The 26,136-nt window shown below is 43.5% G+C and overlaps 1 protein-coding gene across 2 annotated transcripts in view; it reads right to left on the bottom strand.

Annotated features, from left to right (window-relative positions):
• The window catches only part of rgs17 (regulator of G protein signaling 17), a 42,346-nt gene extending 16,693 nt beyond the window's left edge, over window positions 1–25,653 (bottom strand). Inside the window, exons 1-3 of one of the 2 annotated variants that reach the window (XM_023993514.1) lie at window positions 25,498–25,653; window positions 13,026–13,298; window positions 1,730–1,860 (exon numbers count right to left, since the gene is read on the bottom strand). In XM_023993514.1, coding sequence (XP_023849282.1) covers window positions 1,730–1,860; window positions 13,026–13,028 — 134 coding nt within the window. In that variant the 5' untranslated portion in view covers window positions 13,029–13,298; window positions 25,498–25,653. The remainder of the gene's footprint in view (window positions 1–1,729; window positions 1,861–13,025; window positions 13,299–25,497) is intronic. The other variant, XM_023993515.1, reaches the window with a different exon arrangement.
• Between the last annotated feature and the right edge of the window lie 483 nt (window positions 25,654–26,136).

Raw genomic sequence — 26,136 nt, 5'->3', positions numbered from 1 at the left:
GTTTTTGTCCAGGGGCTGGGGCATCAGATTTCTCATGTTTATCATAGAAATAATGTAGCCAGCTACATTTCCTAATGGTTTACTTCAAGTTCATATTGCATTTTAACTTTCTCCCGGAGAAAAACTACACGGAAGAAAGRACATCAGAGCACTGGTGGACTGATTGGATTTGCAAAAAGTCATCAATGTAACATGCGGACCAGACCGTGCATGTTGATTTTGTCCACCCACACCAGACGCGATCAGAACACGCAGGTTGAAATATCAAAACAAACTCTGAACCAACTATATTAACTTGGGAACAGGTCGAAAAGCATAACAAATGTATGGCAATTTAGCTAGCTAGCTTGCTGTTGCTAGCTAATTTGTCCTGGGATATAAACATTGTGTTGTTATTTTACCTGAAATGTACAAGGTCCTCTACTCCAAAAATTAATCCACAGATAAAAGTTTGTTTCTAGTAATCTCTCCTCCTTCAGGCTTCTTCTTCTTTGGACTTTACATGGCGATTGGCAACCAACTTTAAGCCTGCATTACCACTACCAACTGGACTGGAGTGTGTGACCTCATCTTTCAATCACCCACGTGGGTATATGCTCCTTAAAACCAATGAGGAGATGGGAGAGACGGGACTGGCAGCGCATCAAGCATCACACATAGAACAAGTTCTATTTTAGTGCCTGGTTACACAGACTCTCGTTGACACACCATCCAGTGTGGGTGAAATGATTGAATAACATGCGCCTGCGACGCACGCGAGTGGTGTGGTCAACATGTAAGGGCATTTCGCCTTTATTTACCAACTTTTAACCAAAATCCAATGACATGCTGCATTTCTTTCTTGATTTCACATTGGATTGATGTTAGTTGACAACTCAACGAAATATAAATCAAAACTAGACGTTGAACTGCAAAAAATACCATACTTTTTCATTGTAAGCTAATTTACTTATGTGTGGCTGCTAGCCAAATAGTGTTGCACTTTTATAGTCATCTGATGAAAACCATGCTATTTTCTACCAAATGTGTTGCATTAATTTAATTAGTGTGAAGAAAAACTATAGTTGCACGCCCCTGATGACTCTATTGAAGCAAACAAGCACAAACACTGACTTTCAATATAAAATGCCGGTGAAATGGTTAAAATGCTGATTTTTTTGATGGTCAGAATTGTGAAAATGCTGATTATTAAAAGCTAATGCGCCATTGCCGTTTTCTCCACGGAAACGTGAAAAGTAGTAATCATATAGTTGTATATGGGAGTCTCTTTTCCTAAACTCACCCTTTTCCCAGGCATCAGATAATTGGTCTGATAAACAATGTTTATGCACCCATAGAACTGAAAACTATGAGGGGAAAAAGACTTCAAGCATCGAGTCATGTTTTACCTGCAGACCTACAGTCTTTCAGCATTCATTACTTTAATCTCTAAACAATGTGATCGGCCTAAACATTGGGTGAATAACGACAATAATTACAAATGTACGAGTATTGGTTATTTTGGCCTAAAGTGCTGATAACTACAGTCTATAATACTTTCCCCCACTAATATAAAAACATTGAAAGGGATGTGGTCTTGAAGGTAATACGACCAGGTGCTTTTTTCTGTCTATATTTCAGGAAAATCTAAACATAATTTCTCATAATTTTAAAGGGCATTTAGACAGCCATAGCCCTTTGAATATGGGGAGACATGGGGTAAGTAAACAGAAAGCGAGGATTGACGTACCAGAGGCATTTACAACAACCACACCAGCACATACAGCAGTTGTTGGGTCTTGGATGGCCAGGCGCCTGGGGAGGTCCTTCAATGTGTGGCTGCTGCCGTTTTCTCATATCAACTCCGCTTAAACTTCGGGGCTGTGGACGAAATCCAAACACATTGGTTAAGGACTATGCCATCTTCCTCATAGATGTATGAATATCACAACATTGAGAGAACATGAACCAGGTGAATTTCATACAGAAATCAATAGAGATGTGAAAAGGTATTTATTTTACTGGTTGTTTTCTAAATTTGCCCCTTTTATCTTTGCCACTCATTCTTGCGGTCAACTTTTTATAACTTCAACAAAATAACATTTTAAAACAAGGTATTGTGTGTGTGGCAATCACAGTCAAACCATGTCAACAACCATCAAGGACCACTTTGGAAACAATACATTTAATTAATACTTTCAAGTGATATCCTCTGGGTCCACATTGTACATTTTGTTGTATATGTCTGTTACCCAAAATGAATTAAATTCAACAATATTGATATTCAAACTCAGAGGCTAACATAGAACATTTTCAGTTGCACAAGCCCAAAGAGAAAGATAGAGGACGAGGATGGAGAGAGAAAAATAGATAGAATGATAGAAAGAGGTGGTGAAAGAATGAGACAGAGGATTCCCTCCTGGAGATGGCCTTGTTTGGCACCTTGACAAATCTGCTCTGCTGTGTGAGCAAGAGATTGGTACACACACACACACACACACACACACACACACACACACACACACACACACACACACACACACACACACATAGTAAACACTGAGGGAGGAAGATGTGTGAGGTCTCACATGTCCTTACACATGAGCAGAAGATGCTCAGTCTGTGCTACATTAAGGGTCTGCTGTGAGTGCCACACACTTTTTCAGTTCTGCCCACAAATTGTCTATAGGATTGAGGTCAGGGCTTTGTGATGGCCACTCCAATACCTTGACTTTGTTGTCCTTAAGCCATTTTGCAACAACTTTGGAAGTATGCTTGGGGTCATTGTCCATTTGGAAGACCCATTTGTGACCAAGCTTTAACTTCCTGACTGATGTCTTGAGATGTTGCTTCAATATATCCACATCATTTTCCTCCTCATGATGCCATCTATTTTGTGAAGTGCACCAGTCCCTCCTGCAGAAAAGCACCCCCACATAATGATACTGCCACCCCGTGCTTCACGGTTGGGATGGTGTCCTTCGGCTTGCAAGCCTCCATCTTTTTCCTCCAAACATAACAATGGTCATTATGGCCAAACAATTCTATTTTTGTTTAATCAGACCAGAGGACATTTCTCCAAAAAGTACGATCTTTGTCCCCATGTGCAGTTGCAAACCGTAGTCTGGCTTTTTTATGGCGGTTTTGGAGCAGTGGCTTCTTCCTTGCTGAGCGGCCTTTCAGGTTATGTCGATATAGGACTCGTTTTACTGTGGAAACTTTAATAACCGTTTCCTCCAGCATCTTCACAAGGCCCTTTGCTGTTATTCTGGGATTGATTTGCACTTTTCGCATCAAAGTACGTTCATCTCTAGGAGACAGAACGCGTCTCCTTCCTGAGCGGTATGACGGCTGCGTGGTCCCATGGTGTTTATACTTGCGTACTATTCTTTGCACAGATGAACGTGGTACCTTCAGGTGTTTGGAAATTGCTCCCAATGATGAACCAGACTTGTGGAGGTCTACAATTCTTTTTCTGAGGTCTTGGCTGATTTCTTTTCATTTTCCCATGATGTCAAGTAAAGAGGCAATGAGTTTGAAGGTAAGCCTTGAAATACATCAACAGGTACACCTCCGATTGACTCAAATGATGTCAATTAGCCTATCAGAAGCTTCTAAAGCCATGACATCATTTTCTGGACTTTTCCAAGCTGTTTAAAGGCACAGTCAACTTAGCGTACGTAAACTTCTGACCCACTGGAATTGTGATATAGGATTGAGGTCAGGGCTTTGTGATGGCCACTCCAATACCTTGACTTTGTTGTCCTTAAGCCATTTTGCTACAACTTTGGAAGTTAAATAATCTGTCTGAAAAAAATTGTTGGAAAAATTACTTGTGTCATGCACAAAGTAGATGTCCTAATCGACTTGCCAAAACTATAGTTTGTTAACATGACATTTGTGTAGTGGATGAAAAACGAGTTTTAATGACTTCAACTGAATATCATTGTAACTACATCCAGGTGCAAAGGCATGTGACCGAGCAAAGAAACATATTATGTTGGTCCCCTATGACAAGGAGCACAAACCAAGGGCCTGTCTATAGCCTACTAGGCCTATATGTGTGAAGGGGAGTAAACAAGTGGACATAAGCTAGCCTAAAGGTTGCAGTGCAATAGCTGTGTGCAATACCACCATTGTGAAACCCAATAAATGTAGGATACAAAGGCATTAACCTACTTTAGGCAGTGGACACTGACATATGGCAAATCTTTATTGAGTGAATGAACACTCCAGTACAATCAAGCCTTAGACAATCAAGCACATTCAATCAATCAATAAAAATATGATAGCCAGTTAAAATTGTAATGGCTTAGCAGATAATGAGAAAAGACGATCAGCATTTACCTGGCTAAAAGAGAAGGAATACAATATCTGCCCGGAACAGGGCTCCGGGCAGCCGAGCGGAAATGGAGGAAAACTCGCCTCCCCGCGGACCTGGCATCCTTTCACTCCTCCTCTCTACTTTCTCCTCTCTGTCTCTGCTGCTAAAGCCACTTTCTACACTCTAAATTCCAAGCATCTGCCTCTTAACCCTAGGAAGCTCTTTGCCACCTTCTCCTCCCCCTGAATCCTCCCCCCCCTCCTCCCTCTCTGCGGATGACTTCGTCAACCATTTTGAAAAGAAGGTCGACGACATCCGATCCTCGTTGCTAAGTCAAACGACACCCTGGTCTGCTCACACTGCCCTACCCTGTGCTTTGACCCTTTCTCCCCTTCTCTCCAATGAAATCTCGTGTCTTGTGACGGCGGCCGCCCAACACCTGCCCGCTTGACCCTATCCCTCCTCTCTTCTCCAGACCATTTCCGGAGACCTTCTCCCTTACCTCACCTCGCTCATCAACTCATCCTGACCGCTGGCTACGTCCCTTCCGTCTTCAAGAGACGAGAGTTGCACCACTCTGAAAAAACCTACACTCGATCCCTCCGATGTCAACAACTACAGACCAGTATCCCTTCTTTCTTTTCTCTCCAAAACTCTTGAACGTGCCGTCCTTGGCCAGCTCTCCTGCTATCTCTCTCAGAATGACCTTCTTGATCCAATCAGTCAGGTTCAAGACTAGTCATTCAACTGAGATACTTCTCTCTCTGTGTCACGGAGCGCTCCGCACTGCTAAACTAACTCTCTCTCCTCTGCTCCATCCTTCTAGACCTATCGGCTGCCTTCGATACTGAACCATCAGATCCTCCTCTCCACCCTCTCCGAGTTGGGCATCTCCGGCGCGGCCCACGCTTGGATTGCGTCCTACCTGACAGGTCGCTCCTACCAGGTGGCGTGGCGAGAATCTGTTCTCCGCACCACGTGCTCTTCACCACTGGTGTCCCCCAGGGCTCTGTTCTAGGCCCTCTCCTATTCTCCTATACACCAAGTCACTTGGCTCTGTCATATCCTCACATGGCCTCTCCTATCATTGCTATGCAGACGAGACACACAATTAATCTTCTCCTTTCCCCCCTCTGATAACCAGGTGGCGAATCGCATCTCTGCATGTCGGCAGACATATCAGTGTGGATGACGGATCACCACCTCAAGCTGAACCTCGGCAAGACGGAGCCTGCTCTTCCCCCGGGGAAGGACTGCCCGTTCCATGATCTCGCCATCACGGTTGACAACTCCATTGTGCCTCCTCCCAGAGCGCTAAGAACCTTGGCGTGATCCTGGACAACACCCTGTCGTTCTCAACTCACATCAAGGCGGTGACCCGTTCCTGTAGGTTCATGCTCTACAACATTCGCAGAGTACGACCCTGCCTCACACAGGAAGCGGCGCAGGTCCTAATCCAGGCACTTGTCATCTCCCGTCTGGATTACTGCAACTCGCTGTTGGCTGGGCTCCCTGCCTGTGCCATTAAACCCCTACAACTCATCCAGAACGCCGCAGCCCGTCGTGTTTCAACCTTCCCAAGTTCTCTCACGTCACCCCGCTCCTCCGCTCTCTCCACTGGCTTCCAGTTGAAGCTCGCATCCGCTACAAGACCATGGTGCTTGCCTACGGAGCTGTGAGGGAACGGCACTCCGTACCTTCAGGCTCTGATCAGGCCCTACACCCAAACAAGGGCACTGCGTTCATCCACCTCTGGCCTGCTCGCCTCCCTACCTCTGAGGAAGTACAGTTCCCGCTCAGCCCAGTCAAAACTGTTCGCTGCTCTGGCACCCCCAATGTGGAAACATAACTCCCCACACGCCAGGTCAGCGGAGTCAATCACCACCTTCCGGAGACACCTGAAACCCCACCTCTTTAAGGAATACCAAGGATAGGATAAAGTATTCCTCCTACCCCCCCCTCCCCCTTAAATGAGTTAGATGCACTATTGTAAAGTGGTTGTTCCACTGGATATCATAAGGTGAATGCACCAATTTGTAAGTCGCTCTGGATAAGAGCGTCTGCTAAATGACTTAAATGTAAATGTAAATGTATTGTTTACAGGAAACTCATTCAACAATTTTAGATGAAGTTGTGTGGAAAAAGGACTGGGGGGGGGCAAAATATATTTCTCCTATGTGCAAAGAAATTCAAAAAGGGGTGAGGATATTAATTAACAGTAATTTTGATCAGAATGTGCAAATTGTCCAAACAAGGTAGATTTTAAATATGTTATTGGACCATAAACAGATATGGCTCATTAACCTATACGGTTCAAATAATGATGATCCACGCTTCTTTGAAAATATATATAATATATATATATATTTTTTACCTTTATTTAACTAGGCAAGTCAGTTAAGAACAAATTCTTATTTTCAATGACGGCCTAGGAACAGTGGGTTAACTGCCTGTTCAGGGGCAGAATGGCAGATTTGTACCTTGTCAGTTCGGGGATTTGAACTTGCAACTAGTCCTTACTAGTCCAACGCTCTAACCACTAGGCTACCCTGCCGCCCCAATTGACCAACCCTACAAGCAATACAAAACTATTATTATGGTGGGAGATTATAATACAGTTTTAAATACCTCTATGGACCGTAAAGGATATCACCTTAATCCACTTAAGGAATACCCGAATGTCATGGATATATTGGAACTAGTGGACATATGAAGGCTTAAATATCCTGACCTAGTGAGATATACATGGTGGAGGCTCAATCAAACTAGTCGTCTTGACTACTTTCTTATGTCATTCTCTCTGGCACCAAAAGTTTAAAAAGTGTTGATAAGGGACAGAATGCGGTCGGACAATCAGATAATTGGCATATACATTACTCTTACAGCATTTCCACGTGGGCGAGGATATTGGAAATTTAATCAAAGCCTTTTGGATGATAACTTGTTTTTAACTAGGACAGAATAATTTATAACTGACTTTTCCCAACATAACATAGGTACAGCAGATCCCCTTCCTGTACGGGACACTTTTAAATGTGCCTTTAGAGGCCATGCAATTCAGGACTCATCTCTAAAACAAAAGCAATTTAGGTCAAGAGAGTCCATTTTAACAAAGGAAACAGTACAGATGCTGGGGTGCTGGCATCCGAGATGCTGGCATTCGAGATGCTGGCCTTCTAGGCAGAGTTCCTCTGTCCAGTGTCTGTGTTCTTTTGCCCATCTTAATCTTTTCTTTTTATTGGCCAGTCTGAGATATGGGTTTTCTTTGCAACTCTGCCAAGAAGGCCAGCATCCCGGAGTCGCCTCTTCACTGTTGACGTTGAGACTGGTATTTTGCGGGTACTATTTAATGAAGCTGCCAGTTGAGGACTTGTAAGGTGTACGTTTCTCAAACTAGACACTCTAATGTACTTGTTCTCTTGCTCAGTTGTGCACCGGGGCCTCCCACTCCTCTTTCTATTCTGGTTAGAGACAGTTTGCACTGTTCTGTGAAGGGAGTAGTACCCAGCATTGTACCAGATCTTCACGTTCTTGGCTATTTCTCAGAACAAGAATAGACTGACGAGTTTCAGAAGAAAGTTCCTTGTTTCTGGCAATTTTGAGCCTGTAATCGAACCCACAAATGCTGATGCTCCAGATACTCAACTAGTCCAAAGAAGGCCAGTTTTATTACTTCTTTAATCAGAACAACAGTTTTCAGCTGTGCTAACATAATTGCAAAAGGGTTTTCTAATGATCAATTAGCCTTTTAAAACAATAAACTTGGATTAGCTAACACAACGTGCCATTGGAACAAAGGAGTGATGGTTGCTGATAATGGGCCTCTGTACGCCTATGTAGATATTCAATTATAAATAAAATCAGCCGTTTCCAGCTAATAGTCATTTACAACATTAACAATGTCTATACTGTATTTCTGACCAATTTTATGTTATTTTAATGGACAAAAAATGTGCTTTTCTTTCAAAAGCTAGGAAATTTCTAAGTGACCCCAAACTTTTGAACAGTAGTGTATATATAATATACGTATGTATATGTATGTACAGTAGCAGTCAAAAGTTTGGACACTCATTCAAGGGTTTTTCTTTATTTTTTACTATTTTCTACATTGTAGAATAATAGTGAAGACATCAAAACTATGAAATAACATATGGAATCATCGGGGCGGCAGGTAGCTTAGTGGTTAGAGCGTTGGACTAGTATCTGAAAGGTTGCAAGATCAAATCCTCGAGCTGACAAGGTAAAAATCTGTCGTTCTGCCCCTGAACAAGGCAGTTAACCCACTGTTCCTAGGCCGTCAATGAAAATATGAATTTGTTCTTAACTGATTTGCCTAGTTAAATAAAGGTCAAATAAATACAAAAATAAAGATGTAGTAACCAAAAAAAGTGTTAAACAAAGCAAAATGTATTTTATATTTGAGATTCTTTAAAGTAGCCACCCGTTGCCTTGATGACAGCTTTGCACTCTCTTAGCATTCTCTCAACCAGCTTAATGAGGTAGGCACCTGGAATGCATTTCAATTAACAGGTGTACCTTGTTAAAAATTAGTTTGTGAAATGTATTTCCTTCTTAACGTGTTTGAGCCAATCAGTTGTGTAGTGACAAGGTAGGGGTGGTATATAGAAGATAGCCCTATTTGGTAAAATACCAAGTCCATACTATGGCAAGAAAATATCAAATAAGCAAAAAAAACAGCAATCCATCGTTACTTTAAAGCATGAAGGTCAGTCAATGCGGAAAATTTCAAGAACTTTTAAAGTTTCTTCAAGTGCAGTCGCAAAAACCATCAAGCGCTATGATGAAACTGGCTCTCATGAGAACCGACACAGGAAAGGAAGACCCAGAGTTACCTTTGCTGCAGAGGATAAGTTCATTAGAGTTACCAGACTCATAAATTGCAGCCCAAATAAATGCTTCACAGAGTTCAAGTAACAGACACATCTCAACATCAACTGTTCAGAGACTGCGTCAATCAGGCCTTCATGGTCGAATTGCTGCAAAGAAACCACTACTAAAGGACACCAATAACAAGAAGAGACTTGCTTGGGCCAAGAAACACAAGCAATGGACATTAAACCGGTGGAAATCTGTTCTTTGGTCTGATGAGTCCGAATTTGAGATTTTTGGTTCCAACCGCCGTGTCTTTGTGATACGCAGAGTAGGTGAACGGATGATCTCCACATGTGTGGTTCCCACCGTGAAGCATGGAGGAGGGTGTGTGATGGTGCTTTGCTGGTGACACCGTCAGTGATTTATTTAGAATTTAAGGCACACTTAACCAGCATGGCAACCACAGCATTCTGCAGCGATACGCCATACCACCTGGTTTGCGCTTAGTGGGACTATCATTTGTTTTTCAAAAGGACAATGATCCAAAACACACCTCCAGGCTGTGTAAGGGCTATCTGACCAAGAAGGACAGTGATGGAGTGCTGCATCAGATGACCTGGACTCCTCAATCACCTAACCTCAACCCAATTGAGATGGTTTGGGATGAGTTGGACTGGAGAGTGAGGAAAAGCAATCCAGGTGAAGCTGGTTGAGAGAATGCCAAGAGTGTGCAAAGCTGTCATCAAGGCAAAGGGTGGCTACTTTGAAGAATCTAAAATCTAAAATATATTTTGATTTGTTTAACATTTGGTTGGTTACTACAGGATTGCATTATTTCATTGTTTTGATGTGTTCACCATTACTCTACAATGTAGAAAATAGTAAAGATAAAGAAAAACCCTTGAATGAGTAGGTGTGTCCAAACTTTTGACTGGTACAGTATATATTTTTCTTTTACCCAAAAATATTTGGGGGATTGGAAATGATGAGGACAATTACATTGATGTGAGCTACAATCTATCTACCCCCGAAAAAACAAAAAAATTGCCTATTGGGAACATCCCTAGGAAATAAGAGGCGCAATTTTGAAAATATGTGCTAACATTGGATTCTTTCTGGTACTTATTTCAGAGAATGGTTACTATCACCACGATTATTAACATCCTGGTAATGAATGGTACAATAATGCTTGTTTCAATCAATCCCAAAGAACAGATAATTATTAATATAATTATAATAATTATGACAGGTTAATAAAGAACATTCTGCACAATCTGGGTGTGGAACACGGGCCCCAAGGACTGTAGATGGTACATGTTGGCTAACCTTAAAAAATAAATGTCTTCTCTGCTCTCATTTGATCTCTCCTGTGATTCTACTTCATTTCACTACTTTTAAACTTTGCTCTTGAATCCCAAAGCTATTAAATAAAGGATTGTCTTACCTGCAAAGTCATCATTCAACTTTTGCTCCGTATTTATGGACACTAACAATGAACAGTGAGAATGTTGTCTCTCTCTCTCTCTGTGGCCTTCACTTTGACATCCATGATAGGGATCATATATGGACCAATAAACCAAACATGCAAATCCTGAGTTGGCCACTTGAGCAGCCATCGGTTATTCACCTTCCACCGGTGGAAAACATGCACATTGATGCAAAATACAGTGACAAACACCTTTGTTCTAGCTGGGGACACATCCAAGCCACTGAAAAGAAATGCAAATAAAGGATCCCTTCATGTGGAAAGACAAATATAGGCTTAGCCAAAGAACCTAATTTTCATTCTGCATCGCCATCATTTTGGCCAGAATTAATTTCTTATTTTAATTCTATTGTCGAACTACAGTGAGGAGAAATTCTATTATATTAGCCATTTGGGAAATGTACTGTCCTTTGATCTTGCTGTGGCACAAAATACAGCAGAGGCACACATCATTTTGTTCAATGGCAAATATGACTCTCTTTAAATGTAAGGCTAATTTATTCAATACTAACAGCTCATGGTCCTAGCCGTTCTAACGCAGCAGCCAGTGATGCAGAGCAAGGGTTACGGCCCACTGCACAAGAGGATCCTCATCCGCCTGCCACTCTCCAGTCTCCACCCAGAGAGAAAACCCTTAAATTAGATCTACTACATTTATGCTGTGACTGTCAGAATAAATTAGTCTACGTCTGTCTGATGCGTACAGCTGAAGAGAATTCAGAGAATTCAAATACTGTAAAACTTCAATCAAATCAAAGTTTATTTGTCACGTGCGCCGAATACATCAGGTGCCTGACAGTGAAATGCTTACTTACAGGCTCTAACCAATAGTGCAAAAAAGGTATTAAACGCCTAGTCTGAAATTGCCGCCTGTCTCTATAAATAGCCTGGCAACGGTACACATTTCAGCAAATGAACGCACATTTCAAATAAACGCATGGTCTAAATGAATTGTTTACGAGGTTCACATGTATTACCATGAATTGTTTACAAGGTTTAATGTTTGATTTGTTACATTAAATAATTCAGTAACGACTAGACAGAATTATGGCAATCATCCGTTTTTAATCGCCAGTAAGAAACTGCTAGCCATTGGCTGCTAACAGCTGAGAAATGCTAGATGACTGTTTTTTTGCTTGCCAGTTAACAACTTCGGGAGTAGACCCCTAGAAACCTACCAATCAACCTCTAGTCAAAGTGGTGAATAATTATTCTGTCAAGGAAGTTGCTTATATTTTTTTATAGAGACATACTAAGACAAAAGAAACATGACACCGTGCGTAAATGATAACACATGAGTGCAGGAAATGAGGAAATGTATTAAAATGCTGGAAGTGAATGCTGGAATTAAACAATGAACTACGCAAATTAGAAACAATGAACTATGCAAATTAGCAAACGCTGTGTGCATTAAGGAAAGAGACACTTGGCTCAAATACAGTGCCTTCAGAAAGTATTCACACCCCTAGACGTTTTCCACATTTTGTTGTGTTACAGCCTGAATTTAAAATGGATTAAATGTAGATTTCTTTGTCACTGGCCTACACACAACACCCCATAATGTCAAAGTAGAATTATGTTTTTCGAAATTCTTACAAATTAATTTAAAAAATTAAAAGCTGAAATGTCTTGAGTCAAGTAAGTATTCAACTCCTTTGATATGGCAAGTCTAAATAAGTTCAGGAGTAAAAATGTGCTTAACAAGTCGCATAATAAATTGCATGGACTCACTCTGTGTGCAATAACAGTGTTTAACATGATTTTTGAATTAACTACCAGTTAATGTTCCTGAGCTGCCGAGTTACAGTTTTGTCTTAACTCTACTTGAAAATCTATGGCAAGATTTTGAAAATGGTTGTCAAGCAATGATTTGACAGAGCTTGAAGAATTTTTAAAAGAATAATGGGCAAATGTTGCAAAATCCAGGTATGGAAAGCTCTTTGAGACTTACCCAGAAAGACATCTGTAATCGCTGCTTCTACAAAGTATTGACTCAGGGGTGTGAATACTTATGTAAATGACATATTTCTGTTTTTGAAATTCAATAAATTTGTTACAATTTCTAAAAACATATTTTCACTTTGTCATTATGGGGTATTGTGTATAGATGGGTAAGAAAAAAAATATATTTAATCAATTTTGAATTCAGGCTGCAACACAACGAAATGTGGAGTAAGTCAAGGGGTATGAATACTTTCTGAAGGCACTGTAGAAGGCTGTCTCTAATAAGCAAGCGCCTGCTGTGTTAAGTGATTTAAGCAAATAAACGCCTGGGCTATTAATTTAAGTTTTACGGTCGTAACATACTGAATTTCTTTCAATGATGTACGGATAAAACTTTATGAAACTTAACAGTCACATTCACTACTATAAGGTATTGGAAATCTGTCCTAAGTAACCTACCATAAATATTAGTCAGTTGCTTCCACAGACAGACCAGGCAGGTGAATCATGGCGTTGAGGTAAGTGGTTGGTTGAACTTGGGTGGGTTCAGAAGTAAAGCACTAGGGTGTGTCTACAGGGTAGTATTGTTGTTCTCACCATCCCTGACGGAGGGCCAGGAAGTGAGGAGGGATAAGGAGGACAACGGTTTCCGCCTGGGTCTCAGCAGAGTTCAGGGACTCAGTGGGTGGATCATTTGCAGTGTTGATCGCAAGGGGAGCAACAATATACCATCTGAAAAACAAAAAAGAGAAATACAGTGCATTGTAATATTGTACAGACAGACAGTGGGTTTATATTAACCTTTGATCTTGTGCCACTAAAGCATTAGGCCAGGGGTGTCAAAAAAACATCCTGGAGGACCGTGTGTCTACGGGTTTTCGCTCCTCCCCTGTACTTGAATAATTAAGGTCATTGATTAATTAGGAACTTCCCTCACCAGGTTGTTTAGGTCTTAATTGGAAACTAATTGAAAGGGAACAACAAAACAAGCAGACACACGGCCCTCCAGGAATGTAGTTTGACACCACTAAATTAGGCTTACTTTTCACCTCTTTTTGGTGATTTGGAGTAGCCTATTATATAAAACAAAATAGTAAAGTCCACCAAAAATCTAAGTCTGTTTCTTACCACTGTGCATAATGTAGGATATATCCCAACAGTTTTCAAAAGTGACTGTTATGGACAGTATATCACGTGAGTTTGTGTTCTACAGTTTTAGGCTTTTAAACTAGCTATAGCATGGGCCTACAGTATGTACATCTGCAAAACTACTGCAAGCACATGACGGCAGAGGTCTAGATTGTCATCTCCTTGACAACTACAAACAGAGACACTTCCTCATCTGGTTTCTAACATGGCCTGGGGAGGGCCACTGTACACTACCCTGCCTAGCCGAGATCTGTGTCAGAGGCTCAGGAGGTCCACAATAAAGACATTATTACATATACTCACAAGTCAAAATTAGCTTGGTCAGGAAACAGGGCCTAGTAGCCTAGGGAAGTTTAGTGGTCTGGGCCGCTGCCTCCAGAATACATAGCCTATACCACAGCAGCATGGGTTTAAAATCAAATCAAATCTTACTTGTCACATACACATGGTTAGCAGATGTTAATGCGATTGTAGCGAAATGCTTGTGCTTCTAGTTCCGACAGTGCAGTAATATCTAACAAGTAATCTAACAATTCCCCAACAACTACCTAATACACACAAATCAAAAGGGGTGAATGAGAGTATGTACATGTACGTATATGGATGAGTGATGGCCGAGCGGCATAGCCAAGGTGCAGTACATGGTATAAAATAGAGTATATACACGTGATATGAGTAATGTAAGACATGTAAACATTATTAAAGTGGCATTATTTAGAGTGCATTGTATGAAGTGACTAGTGATCCATTTATTAAAGTGGCCAGTGATTGGATCTCAAAGTAGGCAGCAGCCTCTCTGAGTTAGTGATTGCTGTTTAGCAGTCTGATGGCCTTGAGATAGAAGCTGTTTTTCAGTCTCTCGGTCCCAGCTTTGATGCACCTGTACTGACCTCGCCTTCTGGATGGTAGCGGTGTGAACAGGCTGTGGCTCAGGTGGTTGATGTCCTTGATGATCTTTTTTGTCATTCCTGTGACATCGGGTGCTGTAGGTGTCATGGAGGGCAGGTAGTTTGCCCCTGGTGATGCGTTGTGCAGACCGCACCACCCTCTGGAGAGACTTGCGGTTGAGGGCGATGCAGTTGCCGTACCAGGCTGTGATACAACCCAACAGGATGCTCTCAATTGTGCATCTGTAAAAGTTTGTCAGGGATTTGGGTGCCAAGCCAAATTTCTTCAGCCTCCTGCAGTTGAAGAGGCGTCTTCACCACACTGTCTGTGTGAGTGGACCATTTCAGTTTGTCTGTGATGTGTACGCCGAGGAACTTAAAACTTTAGAATCTGGCTATTTCAGCAACCCTCTCCTCTATCCTTCCTCTCTAGTTCTTTAATATTCAATAAACAAAAAATAGACCTACGTGAAGAGTGGGACTGCCCCACTCCTTTAAAAAAAAAAAGAAGGAAGAAAAAAAAGAAGGAAGATAAAACCCTAAATGGTAGCCGAAGTAAAGGCTCTGCTAACAATGACAATACAGAAACAAGCTGCTGCACATCCTCAGGACCTCTCCGCAGTCCCAACAGAGGATTCACATCCCCAGGACCTCTCCGCAGTCCCAACAGAGGATTCACATCCCCAGGACCTCTCCGCGAGTCCCAACAAGGATTCACATCCGCCAGGACCTCTGAGAGCCGCAGTCCCAACAGAGGATTCACATCTCCACGACCTCTCCGCAGTCCCAACAGAGGGATTCACATCCCACACCTCTCCGCAGTCCCAACAGAGGATTCACATCCCCCCGACCTCTCCGCAGTCCCAACAGACGATTCACATCCCCGGACCTCTCCGCCAGCCCAACAGAGGATTCACATCCCAGGACCTCTCCGCAGTCCCACAGAGGATTCACATCCCCGGACCTCTCCGCAGTCCCAACAGAGGATTCACATCCCAGGACCTCTGAGACCGCAGTCCCAACGAGGATTCACAACTCCACGACCTCTCCGCAGTCCCAACAGAGGATTCACATCCCCAGGACTCTCCCGTCCCAACAGAGGATTCACATCCCCCGACCTCTCCGCAGTCCCAACAGACGATTCACATCCCCACGACCTCTCCCAGTCCCAACAGAGGATTCATATCCCCAGGACCTCTCCGCAGTCCCAACAGAGGATTCACATCCCCAGACCTCTCCGCAGTCCCAGAGGATTCACATCCCCAGGACCTCTCCGCAATCGCCAACAGAAGATTCACATCCCCACGACCTCTCCGCAGTCCCAACAGAGGATTCACATCCCCAGGAACTCTCCGCAGTCCCAACAGAGGATTCACATCCCAGGACCTCTCCGCAGTCCCAACAGAGGATTCACATCCCAGGACCTCTCCGCAGTCCCAACAGAGGATTCAACTCCCCAGGACCTCTGAGAGCCGCAGTCCCAACAGAGGATTCACATCTCCCACGACCTCTCCGCAGTCCAACAGAGGATTCACATCCCCAGACCTCTCCGCAGTCCCAACAAGGATTCACATCCCCACCGACCTCTCCGCAGTCCAACAGACATCACATCCCCAGACCTCTCCGCAGTCCAACAGAGGATTCACATCCCAGGACCTCTCCGCAGTCCCAACAGAGGATTCACATCCCAGGACCTCTCCGCAGTCCAACGAAGATTCACATCCCCAGGACCTCTGAGAGCCGCAGTCCCAACAGAGGATTCACATCTCCGCGACCTCTCCGCAGTCCCAACAGGGATTCACATCCCAAGGACCTCTCCGCAGTCCCAACAGAGGATTCACATCCCCCCGACCTCTCCGCAGTCCCAACAGACGATTCACATCCCACGACCTCTCCGCAGTCCCAACAGAGGATTCATATCCCCAGGACCTCTCCGCAGTTCCAACAGAGGATTCACACCCAGGACCTCTCCCAGTCCCAGAGGATTCACATCCCCAGGACCTCTTCGCGAATCCCAACAGAAGATTCACATCCCACGACCTCTCCGCAGTCCCAACAGAGGATTCACATCCCCAGGAACTCTCGCCGTCCCAACAGACAATTCACATCCCCACGACCTCTCCGCAGTCCCAACAGGGATTCACATCCCCAGGACCTCTCCGCAGTCCCAACAGAGGATTCACATCCCCAGGACCTCTGAGACCGCAGTCCCAACAGAGGATTCACATCTCCACGACCTCTATGCAGTCCCAACAGAGGATTCACATCCCCAGGACCTCTCCGCAGTCCCAACAGAGGATTCACATCCCCCCGACCTCTCCGCAGTCCCAACAGACGAGTCACATCCCCAGGACCTCCCGCAGTCCCAACAGAGGATTCACATCCCCAGGACCTCTCCGCAGTCCCAACAGAGGATTCACATCCCCAGGACCTCTCCGCAGTCCAACAGAGGATTCACATCCCAGGACCTCTGAACCGCAGTCCCAACAGAGGATTCATCTCCACGACCTCTCCGCAGTCCCAACAGAGGATTCACATCCCCAGGACCTCTCCGCAGTCCCAACAGAGGATTTCACATCCCCCCGACCTCTCCGCAGTCCCAACAGACGATTCACATCCCCCGACCTCTCCCGAGTCCCAACAGAGGATTCATATCCCCAGGACCTCTCCGCAGTCCCAACAGAGGATTCACATCCCCAGGACCTCTCCGCAGTCCCAGAGGATTCACATCCCCAGGACCTCTCCGCAATCCCAACAGAAGATTCACATCCCCACGACCTCTCCGCAGTCCCAACAGAGGATTTCACATCCCCAGGAACTCTCCGCAGTCCCAACAGAGGATTCACATCCCCCCGACCTCTCCGACGTCCCAACAGACGATTCACATCCCCAGGACCTCTCCGCAGTCCCAACAGAGGATCACATCCCCAGGACCTCTCCGCCAGTCCCAACAGAGGATTCACATCCCCAGGACCTCTCCCAGTCCCAACAGAGGATTCACATCCCCAGGACCTCTGGAGCCGCAGTCCCAACAGAGGATTCACATCCCACGACCTCTCCGCAGTCCCAACAGAGGATTCACATCCACAGGACCTTCCGCTCAGTCCCAACAGAGGATTCACATCCCCCCGACTCTCCGCAGTCCCAACAGACGATTCACATCCCCACGACCTCTCCGCAGTCCCAACAGAGGATTCATATCCCCAGGACCTCTCCGCAGTCCCAACAGAGGATTCACATCCCCAGACCTCTCCGCAGTCCCAGAGGATTCACATCCCCAGACCTCTCCGCAATCCCAACAGAAGATTCACATCCCCACGACCTCCGCCGCAGTCCCAACGAGGATTCACATCCCCAGGAACTCTCCGCAGTCCCAACAGACAATTCACATCCCCACGACCCTCCGCAGTCCCAACAGAGGATTCACATCCCCACGACCTCTCCGCAGTCCCAACAGACGATTACAATCCCCAGGACTACTCCGCAGTCCAACAGAGGATTCACATCCCCACGACCTCTCCGCAGTCCCAACCAGGAGATTCACGTCCCCACGACCTCTCCGCAGTCCCAACAGAGGATTCACATCCCCAGGACCTCTCCGCAGTCCCAACAGAGGATTCACATCCCCACGACCTCTCCGCAGTCCCAACAGAGGATTCACATCCCCAGGAACTCTCCACAGCCCCAACAGAGGATTCACATCATTCCTTTCTATACAGCGAGTTGGTGGTGGTCTATCTATGGCTAGCGACAGCTTCGATCTTCCAATTTGTTATTGCGAAGTTTGAGCATTCAAACCAGTCGCCAATGGTCAAATCACTAAATGTCTCCTTACGTCTCCTTCTTCCATTGTAATTGAATGATTTACGGTAGCTTAGTCAGTCAGTGTTAAACAACGAGAATCTTCCATAAGTGAGATGTAGCAGCAACTTTTTAAAGTTGTGGTGGCTAGCCTAATTGAGTGTTCAACCACATTTCCAACCATTCATTGTGTGGGTCCGCTTAGTTAGCCAGTTCAACCATTTAGCTTAGCCAATGGTGAAGGTGTGCTCATTGCTTAAAGAGGGGCGACCCCTCACACCCTTAAGAACTCAATCTAGAAATATGGACAGACATTTTTTTTCACATCTGGTATGATTTACTAATGTCAATAATATGCTAACCCATAAATAATTCAAAGTTACTGTAAGTCAGTCTTTAGTTAGGCTACTATGAACATTGATTAAAATCTGGAAAATGGAGAGCACATCCCATAGAATGGCCAAATTAAAATATAGCCTACTAGGCCTAGCCTACAGGCTTAACGTTCAAATAGCTATTCCTGTACACATCCACCTAAAGGGATAGTTTGGGATTTTGACAATGAYGCCCTTTATCTACTTCCCCAGAGTTAGATGAACTTGTGGATTTTTATGTCTCTGCGTGCAGTTTGAAAGAAGTCGCTATCTAGCGTTAGCGCAACTTCCAGTCACTGCGCTAACGCTAGTTAGCATTGGCTCGTGAAACTACTTTTTAACTTCCTTCATACTGGAAGCAGATACATAAAAATGGTATCCACAATTTCATCTGACTCATTGCCAGAACCCCGAACTATCCCTTTAAGCCAAGAATTGATGAACGCTTCACCTTGAAACCGAGGCTCACCTAAATGTACCCTAAGTGGCCAAACAACCAAAGCGCATGCAACATGAAGTATGACTGACTGTAGGGCGTTTTCAGGGGTGACATAAGTAACAGGAATTGATTAGCTGGTTTTCAACTGGCTGATGCTACACTACCTCCTCAGGTACTCCTCAAGGGGTGTGGTCAAAAAGTGATTGAATTAATATAGAACGACCCACAAGTACATTTAATGCTTAAATTAAAGCACAGCCACATACAGAACAGTTTTAAAGTTCCACTAATTAGGCCCTCAGTTATTAGCCTGGAGGGACACTGAGACTTTTACTAATTTGAGAAACCCATGGACAGTCTCTAGCTCTTGGCTAACATGGTGTCACCAATTTTCTTTCAAATAGGCTGTATTCACACGGGCCCAAGGGCGGGAATACGTTTCGGGGAGGACGTAGGAGTTTCAATGATCTAACATTTTCTGTATAACCTCAGAGTTAATGGTCACGCAACGCAACCCTAACGCTTTGTTCAGACAGACTCTGAAAATATGACAAAGAAGCACAATGTTTACCTCTGCCCCATCCCGATTCAGCAATGTATTCTGAGTAGATCAAGAGCTGAGGTTTTGGGGTGCTCTGCAATTCTTTATTGAAACAAATGACTAGCAACATCTAAAAGTCAAAATCACAGTTTGAATTAGAGCTAACATTACCATATGAGTGATAGGCTGGCAGTTAGGCCTACTAGTCCAGGCGATGTGTGAAAAACGTTTTTATAAAAGCATGAAACTTGGAATAATTGCAAAGTTTGGGGCCCAAACATTTTCAGCTATGGAGCCATCGCAAAAAACTTCTGCTGGACATTTTTCTATTCCACCATAAACAGACAATTAATTTTCCTTACTATCTGCTGAAACAAACATGATATCAACGGAAAAGGTGATGTCTACATCTAGGCTATGTTTTGATGGTCAATGATTACAACGGTATCATACAACATCATAAATCTATAGATCTTTCATCATCACAGATCTCTAGACTTCGCCAACAACCTCTCATTGTCCATTTTCCAAACTTGTACGATCTGGAGCACTGAGCAGAACAGCCTCAAAACAAATAACATCAACAGTAATGTCAAATTTGACAATCCTATGTAAGGGGCATGTTTAAAAAATAAAAACGTTATGGATGTTACATTGCCTGTCCCAATAAGAATGGCTTAAGGGGATTCGCCATATCAGCGTCTCCTGTAAGTGAAATTTCCTTTTGTAGGATACACGGAGGCAGTCATTAATATCAGTTGGGTGATTTGTCACTCTGAGCCAGGGCATAAAATGAACATCCGCCACCCACCAAATGCAGGTAGATTTAGGTATTGGCAGGTAAGAATGTCTATTTCACCAGCCACGTAGGCGGGTGGTCAATTTGCAGGGTTCTACAGTGCAAGTATTACAGCCACATTTACAAATAAAAATAGAGTAAAAAGTCAAGTATGAGCACATTGTGCAAGTTGTGATTTATAGCAGAGCAATGCTGCACTAGCTGTTTTCAAAGTATTTCTGCTGTTTTGTTTCATAGCTGCTAATCGCACAAAGAAATTTGAATCTATAACCCACCCACCTTACACAGGAACAACTGCCTGACTAGGGAGCTTTGTGCATTGTGCTGATAGTCATTTTTGGAGGTGCTGCGCACAGGCATAAAGGTTTGACTCATTTGTAACTGATTCGGTCTTTTGTAGCAAAATTTGAAATTGTGTTTTTTTACATTGGATAAAAGTAGAGATGGTTTATCATACACTACAGTTGACAAACAATGGGAAAGCAATTCTGCTTTGAAAGTTGATAAACTTGTAACCCCACTTCTCTTGAATATTTTTGGTACACCTACTGGAGAGCTCTTCTTTGTCTACACCCATTCAGCATCATTCACACCCTCTTAAGCCTTAGCCCCACCCATTTCTTCACATGTGAGGCCATGTGCTATACAGACTGAGTACAGGAGTGTCCTAAACAACAACAGATCTCAAGACTAAAGGCTGGTTTATAGTACGTCTACCGACATGTTTGTAGACAGCTGTTGCAGTGACATCATGAACATTCTATTGTTGTCCGACATCAAACTTGTCGTTGTCGTTATGAAAAAGTATAAACACAAAAACAATAGGTTTAAAATACTTGTTTACGTTCAAATGCCTCTTCTGTAAAGTAGTGACGCGCGACATACGCCTATTTTCCTGAAATTAGTCACATTTACTCAAAAGTCTACAAAGTGAGACTTTGTCCTCGTGTTTCTTGGTTTGTTTTGTTCACAAGGTCTGTTGTTCGTTTGAGTTTGCTGCTTCAAATGATAGCGAAGAGATGCTGTCTACTACTACTCAGATCCAAAATCTCACACACACAGACACACATGACAGGAATTGAGTAGCTCCGTTACCAGGGTAACTTCCCGTCCTTAAAGTGGCAGCTGTTTTTGGGCTCCCGAGTAGCACAGCGGTCTAAGGCGCTTCATCTCAGTGCTAGAGGCGCCACTACAGACCCTGGTTCGATACCAGGCTGTATAACAACCGGCCGTGATTGAGAGTCCCATAGGGCGGCACACAATTGGCCCAGTGTCATCCGGGTTAGGGTTTGACCGGGTTTTTATTTTTATATATAACCTTTATTTAACTAGTCAAGTCAGTTAAGAACAAGTTCTTATTTAAAATGACGGCCTACCCCGTCCCCGCAGGAGGTATTTTGCCTTCTGGTAGGCCGTCATTGTAAATAAGAATTTGTTCTTAACTGGCTTGCCTATTTAAATAAAGGTTAAATAAAAAATTATTATTATTATTCTGTGGGGTTTATCGGAGGTTGGCACCCAACATTATGGTGCATTACTGCCACCCACTGTACTGGAGTGTCCCTGCCTCCCGCCTGTGTACTGGAGTCTTAGCTTAAAAATTGACCAATAGAATTATAAAGAAGGGTTCCTGCAGATGCAGGAATGCCCACATGCAGGAACGCCCTGAATTGTGGGCCGCAATTACACCCTTCTCCAATTTCTTGAGTCTCGAGATATAACCCATTGGGTGATTGGTTGAGCCCTCTTGAGTGTGTGACATCACAAAGATGCTTTACAGAGCCGTCGGTTTAGCTAGCTCGTGCCCCGGCATGAGCAGTTAGCACTGACCGAACGACTTGGGAAACCCAGCTTCAGCTTGATCACCAGATTAATTGGGAAATAAATGAAAGCCTCACCAGCTAGCTACCAATCTATTTTAGTTTCATTGTCTGAAAAACGAGCCCACTAATTATTATTTTTTACCTTAACACAAATGGTCTGGTATGTGTCACTTGATATGAGCAAGTTTAACTATTCTTTGATACATTTGGGTTATGCGTATACGATTAGTTAGTGGCTATTGCCTGGATCAAATCCCCAAGCAGACTAGGTGAAACATCTTCCTTTGCCCATGAGCAAGGAACTTAACCCTAATTGCTCTTGGAAGTCAAGTAACTTACAAAAAATGTAAATGTAAAAATCTAGCAAGCTACATTTCAGTAATTAGCTATCCTCCTAAATGCGGTGGTCTTTGGATAAACTATGTTGGAAGAGTTGAAAATATTTATCTGAAAACAAACCAGTCGCCAGTTATTGTTGCCCGTGGTGTAATCATGTCTAACCAGTTGGCTAATGTAGCCTGTGTGCCCATGAGCTCCCAAGGCTAGATATCTGTGTCTTTTGGCATCTACGATTAGCTAGCTATTTGGCTACTGCATGGCCAGTGTAAGCCAGCATGCTAGCTAGCCAGCTACATTTCAGTCTGTAGCTATCCTTCTAAATGCGGTGGTTACTGGATAAACTAGCTAGGAGTTGAACATTTGGCTGAAAACTAGTAGCCAGTTGTTGTTGCCCATGGTGGAATCATATATAACCCACTGGCTCCTGAAGCCTATGTCTATGGCCCCATGAGCTCCCGAGTCTAGCTAACAATAGCTAGCTAGCGTTGCGAATTTGTAGTTCGCTAGCTGAGCTGTTTTATAAGAAAACGGCTGATATGAATCAAACCGAAGCGACTGTAGCTAGCTAGCAAGCCCTCCTCTGCGCCAATGTCATTGGGGCGCGGGAATGTCAAATTCGTATTTTTGTTTTATGTTAACTGTCATTGAAGTTGGGGGTTACTATTGGTTTCAGATCCGAGGCAAGAGAAATTGTCCGCCATGTTTTGTATTTTGGTAAGGGCTCAGAGCAGGGCCTAAAATTAACTTTTTGGTCCTACCTGTGGTAGGTAGATGACAAAAATCTACCAGCAGACAAAATATTTTTGCCATAATTACTTAAAATGTATTAGTAAGATGTAATGTGATATATTGCTAAATTTCATTTCATTTTTTTACCTGAGTCTTTTAACTAAAATATCAGATGAGACAAAATGTTGATTTTATTTATTTTTATTTAACCTTTATTTAACTAGGCAAGTCAGTTATGAACAAATTATTGTATACAACGATGACCTACCCCAGACAAACCCGGACAACGCTGGGCCAATTGTGCGCCAATTGGACTCCCAATCATTGCCGGATGTGATACAGCCTGGAGTAGGGGGCGACAACGGTAGCTAGCTAGGCCACCGGTAGACAAGAGTACTTCGCCCCCACCTGTCAGGCACTGTTTTCCCACAGTTCTGTGAACGACGGCATGGGCAGGTAGGACTCCAGTACACAGCAGGCGGGATAGGTAGCTAGCTAGCTAACGATAGCTAGACCAACGGTAGACAGTGTCCTTTGCCCTTGCCTGTCAGGCACTGCTTTCCCGCAGTTCTGTTAACGATGGCGAGGGCAGGTGTTTGGAAGGTGGGAGCGTAGGACAGTGTGCAACTTGTTTGCTAGCTAGCTAGGAGGACTCCAGTACACAGTAGGTGGGAGGCAGGATAGGTAGCTAGCTAGCACACCGGTAGACAATGTACTTCGCCCACCGCCTGTCCGGCACTTTTCCCCCGCAGTTCTGTTAACGACTGTGAGAGCAGGTAGCTAGTTAGCTAGCTAGGACTCCGGTACACACCAGGCTGGAGGCGGGGGCGACACAGGTAGGTAGCTAGCTAGGACACCGGTAGACAATGTCTTTCGCCTATGAAAAGCACAGAAAATATTTATATTTCCCTTTTGACCACATTTGAATTGCAGAGACAATCAGGGGAAATCCATAATATCAAGTGTAACACAAGCATGAAGATCACGTGCACCAATGGGATGTTCCTGCAGATACAGGAACGCCCCGAACTACGGCTGCAATCACACACCATTGTGAAATTGCCCCCACTTCCTATGGAACGAAATTTCGCCTCCTGTAAGTACAGATTCTGGTTCAACCCTAACCAATGATGCACTTACCTACCTCCCTAGTGAGAAGAACTTGTGGATACCATTTTTATGTCTCTGCATGCGATTTGAATGAAGCTGCTAACTAGTACTAGCGCAATTACTAACAAGAATCAGCGCATGATGAAATCTATGGCTATCTGCTAGCATAACGACCTCTTAACTTCCTTCATACTGGACACAGACAAAAATTGTATCCACGATTTCATCTGACTCTGGGGAAGTAGACAAGGGCATCATTGCCAAAATCCCGAAGTATCCCTTTAACCTTAACCACACTTCTAACCTTATCCCTAACCTTAAATTAAGACAAAAATTAAATATTTGTTTCAATGAATTTTTACGATAAACCAGGAGCAAATGTGGACTTTGTGGCTATGGTAACTTGTGACAACCCCATGTTCGTTAATAACAAATAAACTGACTCGCTGCTTAATTAAATGCATGAAGAAATAATAGTTAGCTAATGAACTGTAGTACAATCGTACATTTTAGAACTAAATACATGTTAAAGCATATGCATGCTTGTCATAACTTCCTAAAGCATTCGCAACATAGCGGTCGTTGCCTGCTGCTCATCCTTGGGTGTTTTGCATGGTCTCTCACTGTATTGCAGCTGTGATTCGAAGAATCTGAACTAGCTAGCTAGCTAAATCATTGCAGGTAACGTCAGCTGCAAAGACAACCTGATTCCGCATGGCAAAACACCAAATGATAATGCAAAACCACTACAAAGATACGATAGTGCCTTATTGTCGCATCAACAAAACTACGAATAACACCCACTTTCTGTATAACTAGCTAGCCACGGTCAGACCGTTCTCATGTTCTGTGCTGCGAAGAGGCGGCAGCTAGCTACTGAGACTAGCATGGCTAGTGCTAGCTCGTGGGACATTTAACATAAGAATATCCATCATCTTACCCTTTTAATTCTGGTTGTCAGTCGTCTATAGTGGTTACTTTATATGTGTTTTATGTTGATGCTTGTTAGATCGCACAGTAAAGATACATCCTGCCGTATAATCTCCATCAGCGGTGTTTTTCTTCCATCCGCCCAACTTCAGCACCGACACCGAAACAGTTGATATACTGCGCATGCGTGCTGCTGTCACTGTCAGCTCAACGCTGGCCAGGCAGGGTGCGGGAAAGTGAGTTGCTTACATTGATTTTTCAAAGATGGAGAAGTAATATTGAAACATTTACTGTAAGTTTCCCAGTGTCTTTGTAAACGCTGCATAGGCTTTAATTCTAATGTCACATATTTGCTGTAATTTGTTGGTTATTAAATTTTTGGGGATTCTCCTTGGCACACCTTAATGTAGTCTGAAATACAATTGCTAATTTCATTCTTACCCATGTTTTTACAATTCCTGCTTACACCATTGGTTTGATACTTATGTCAATCTAAGCACCAGCTAGTTGTTGCTCAAGCATCTGAAACTAAAACATGTGTTTGCATATGGAATGTATACAATATTTCTCTGAACCGAAATTAACAATTGTTTGGCTCTAACAAAATATGAAGTATTCCCATCTTTAACAGAATGTTTTTTTATTTATT

The sequence above is a fragment of the Salvelinus sp. IW2-2015 genome, linkage group LG8 (genome assembly GCF_002910315.2).
Source record: "Salvelinus sp. IW2-2015 linkage group LG8, ASM291031v2, whole genome shotgun sequence".
In the NCBI taxonomy this organism is placed as follows: Eukaryota; Metazoa; Chordata; class Actinopteri; order Salmoniformes; family Salmonidae; genus Salvelinus; species Salvelinus sp. IW2-2015.
The sequence above is the reverse complement of the archived record's forward strand: the minus strand, read 5'-3'. Positions and strand labels throughout refer to the sequence as shown.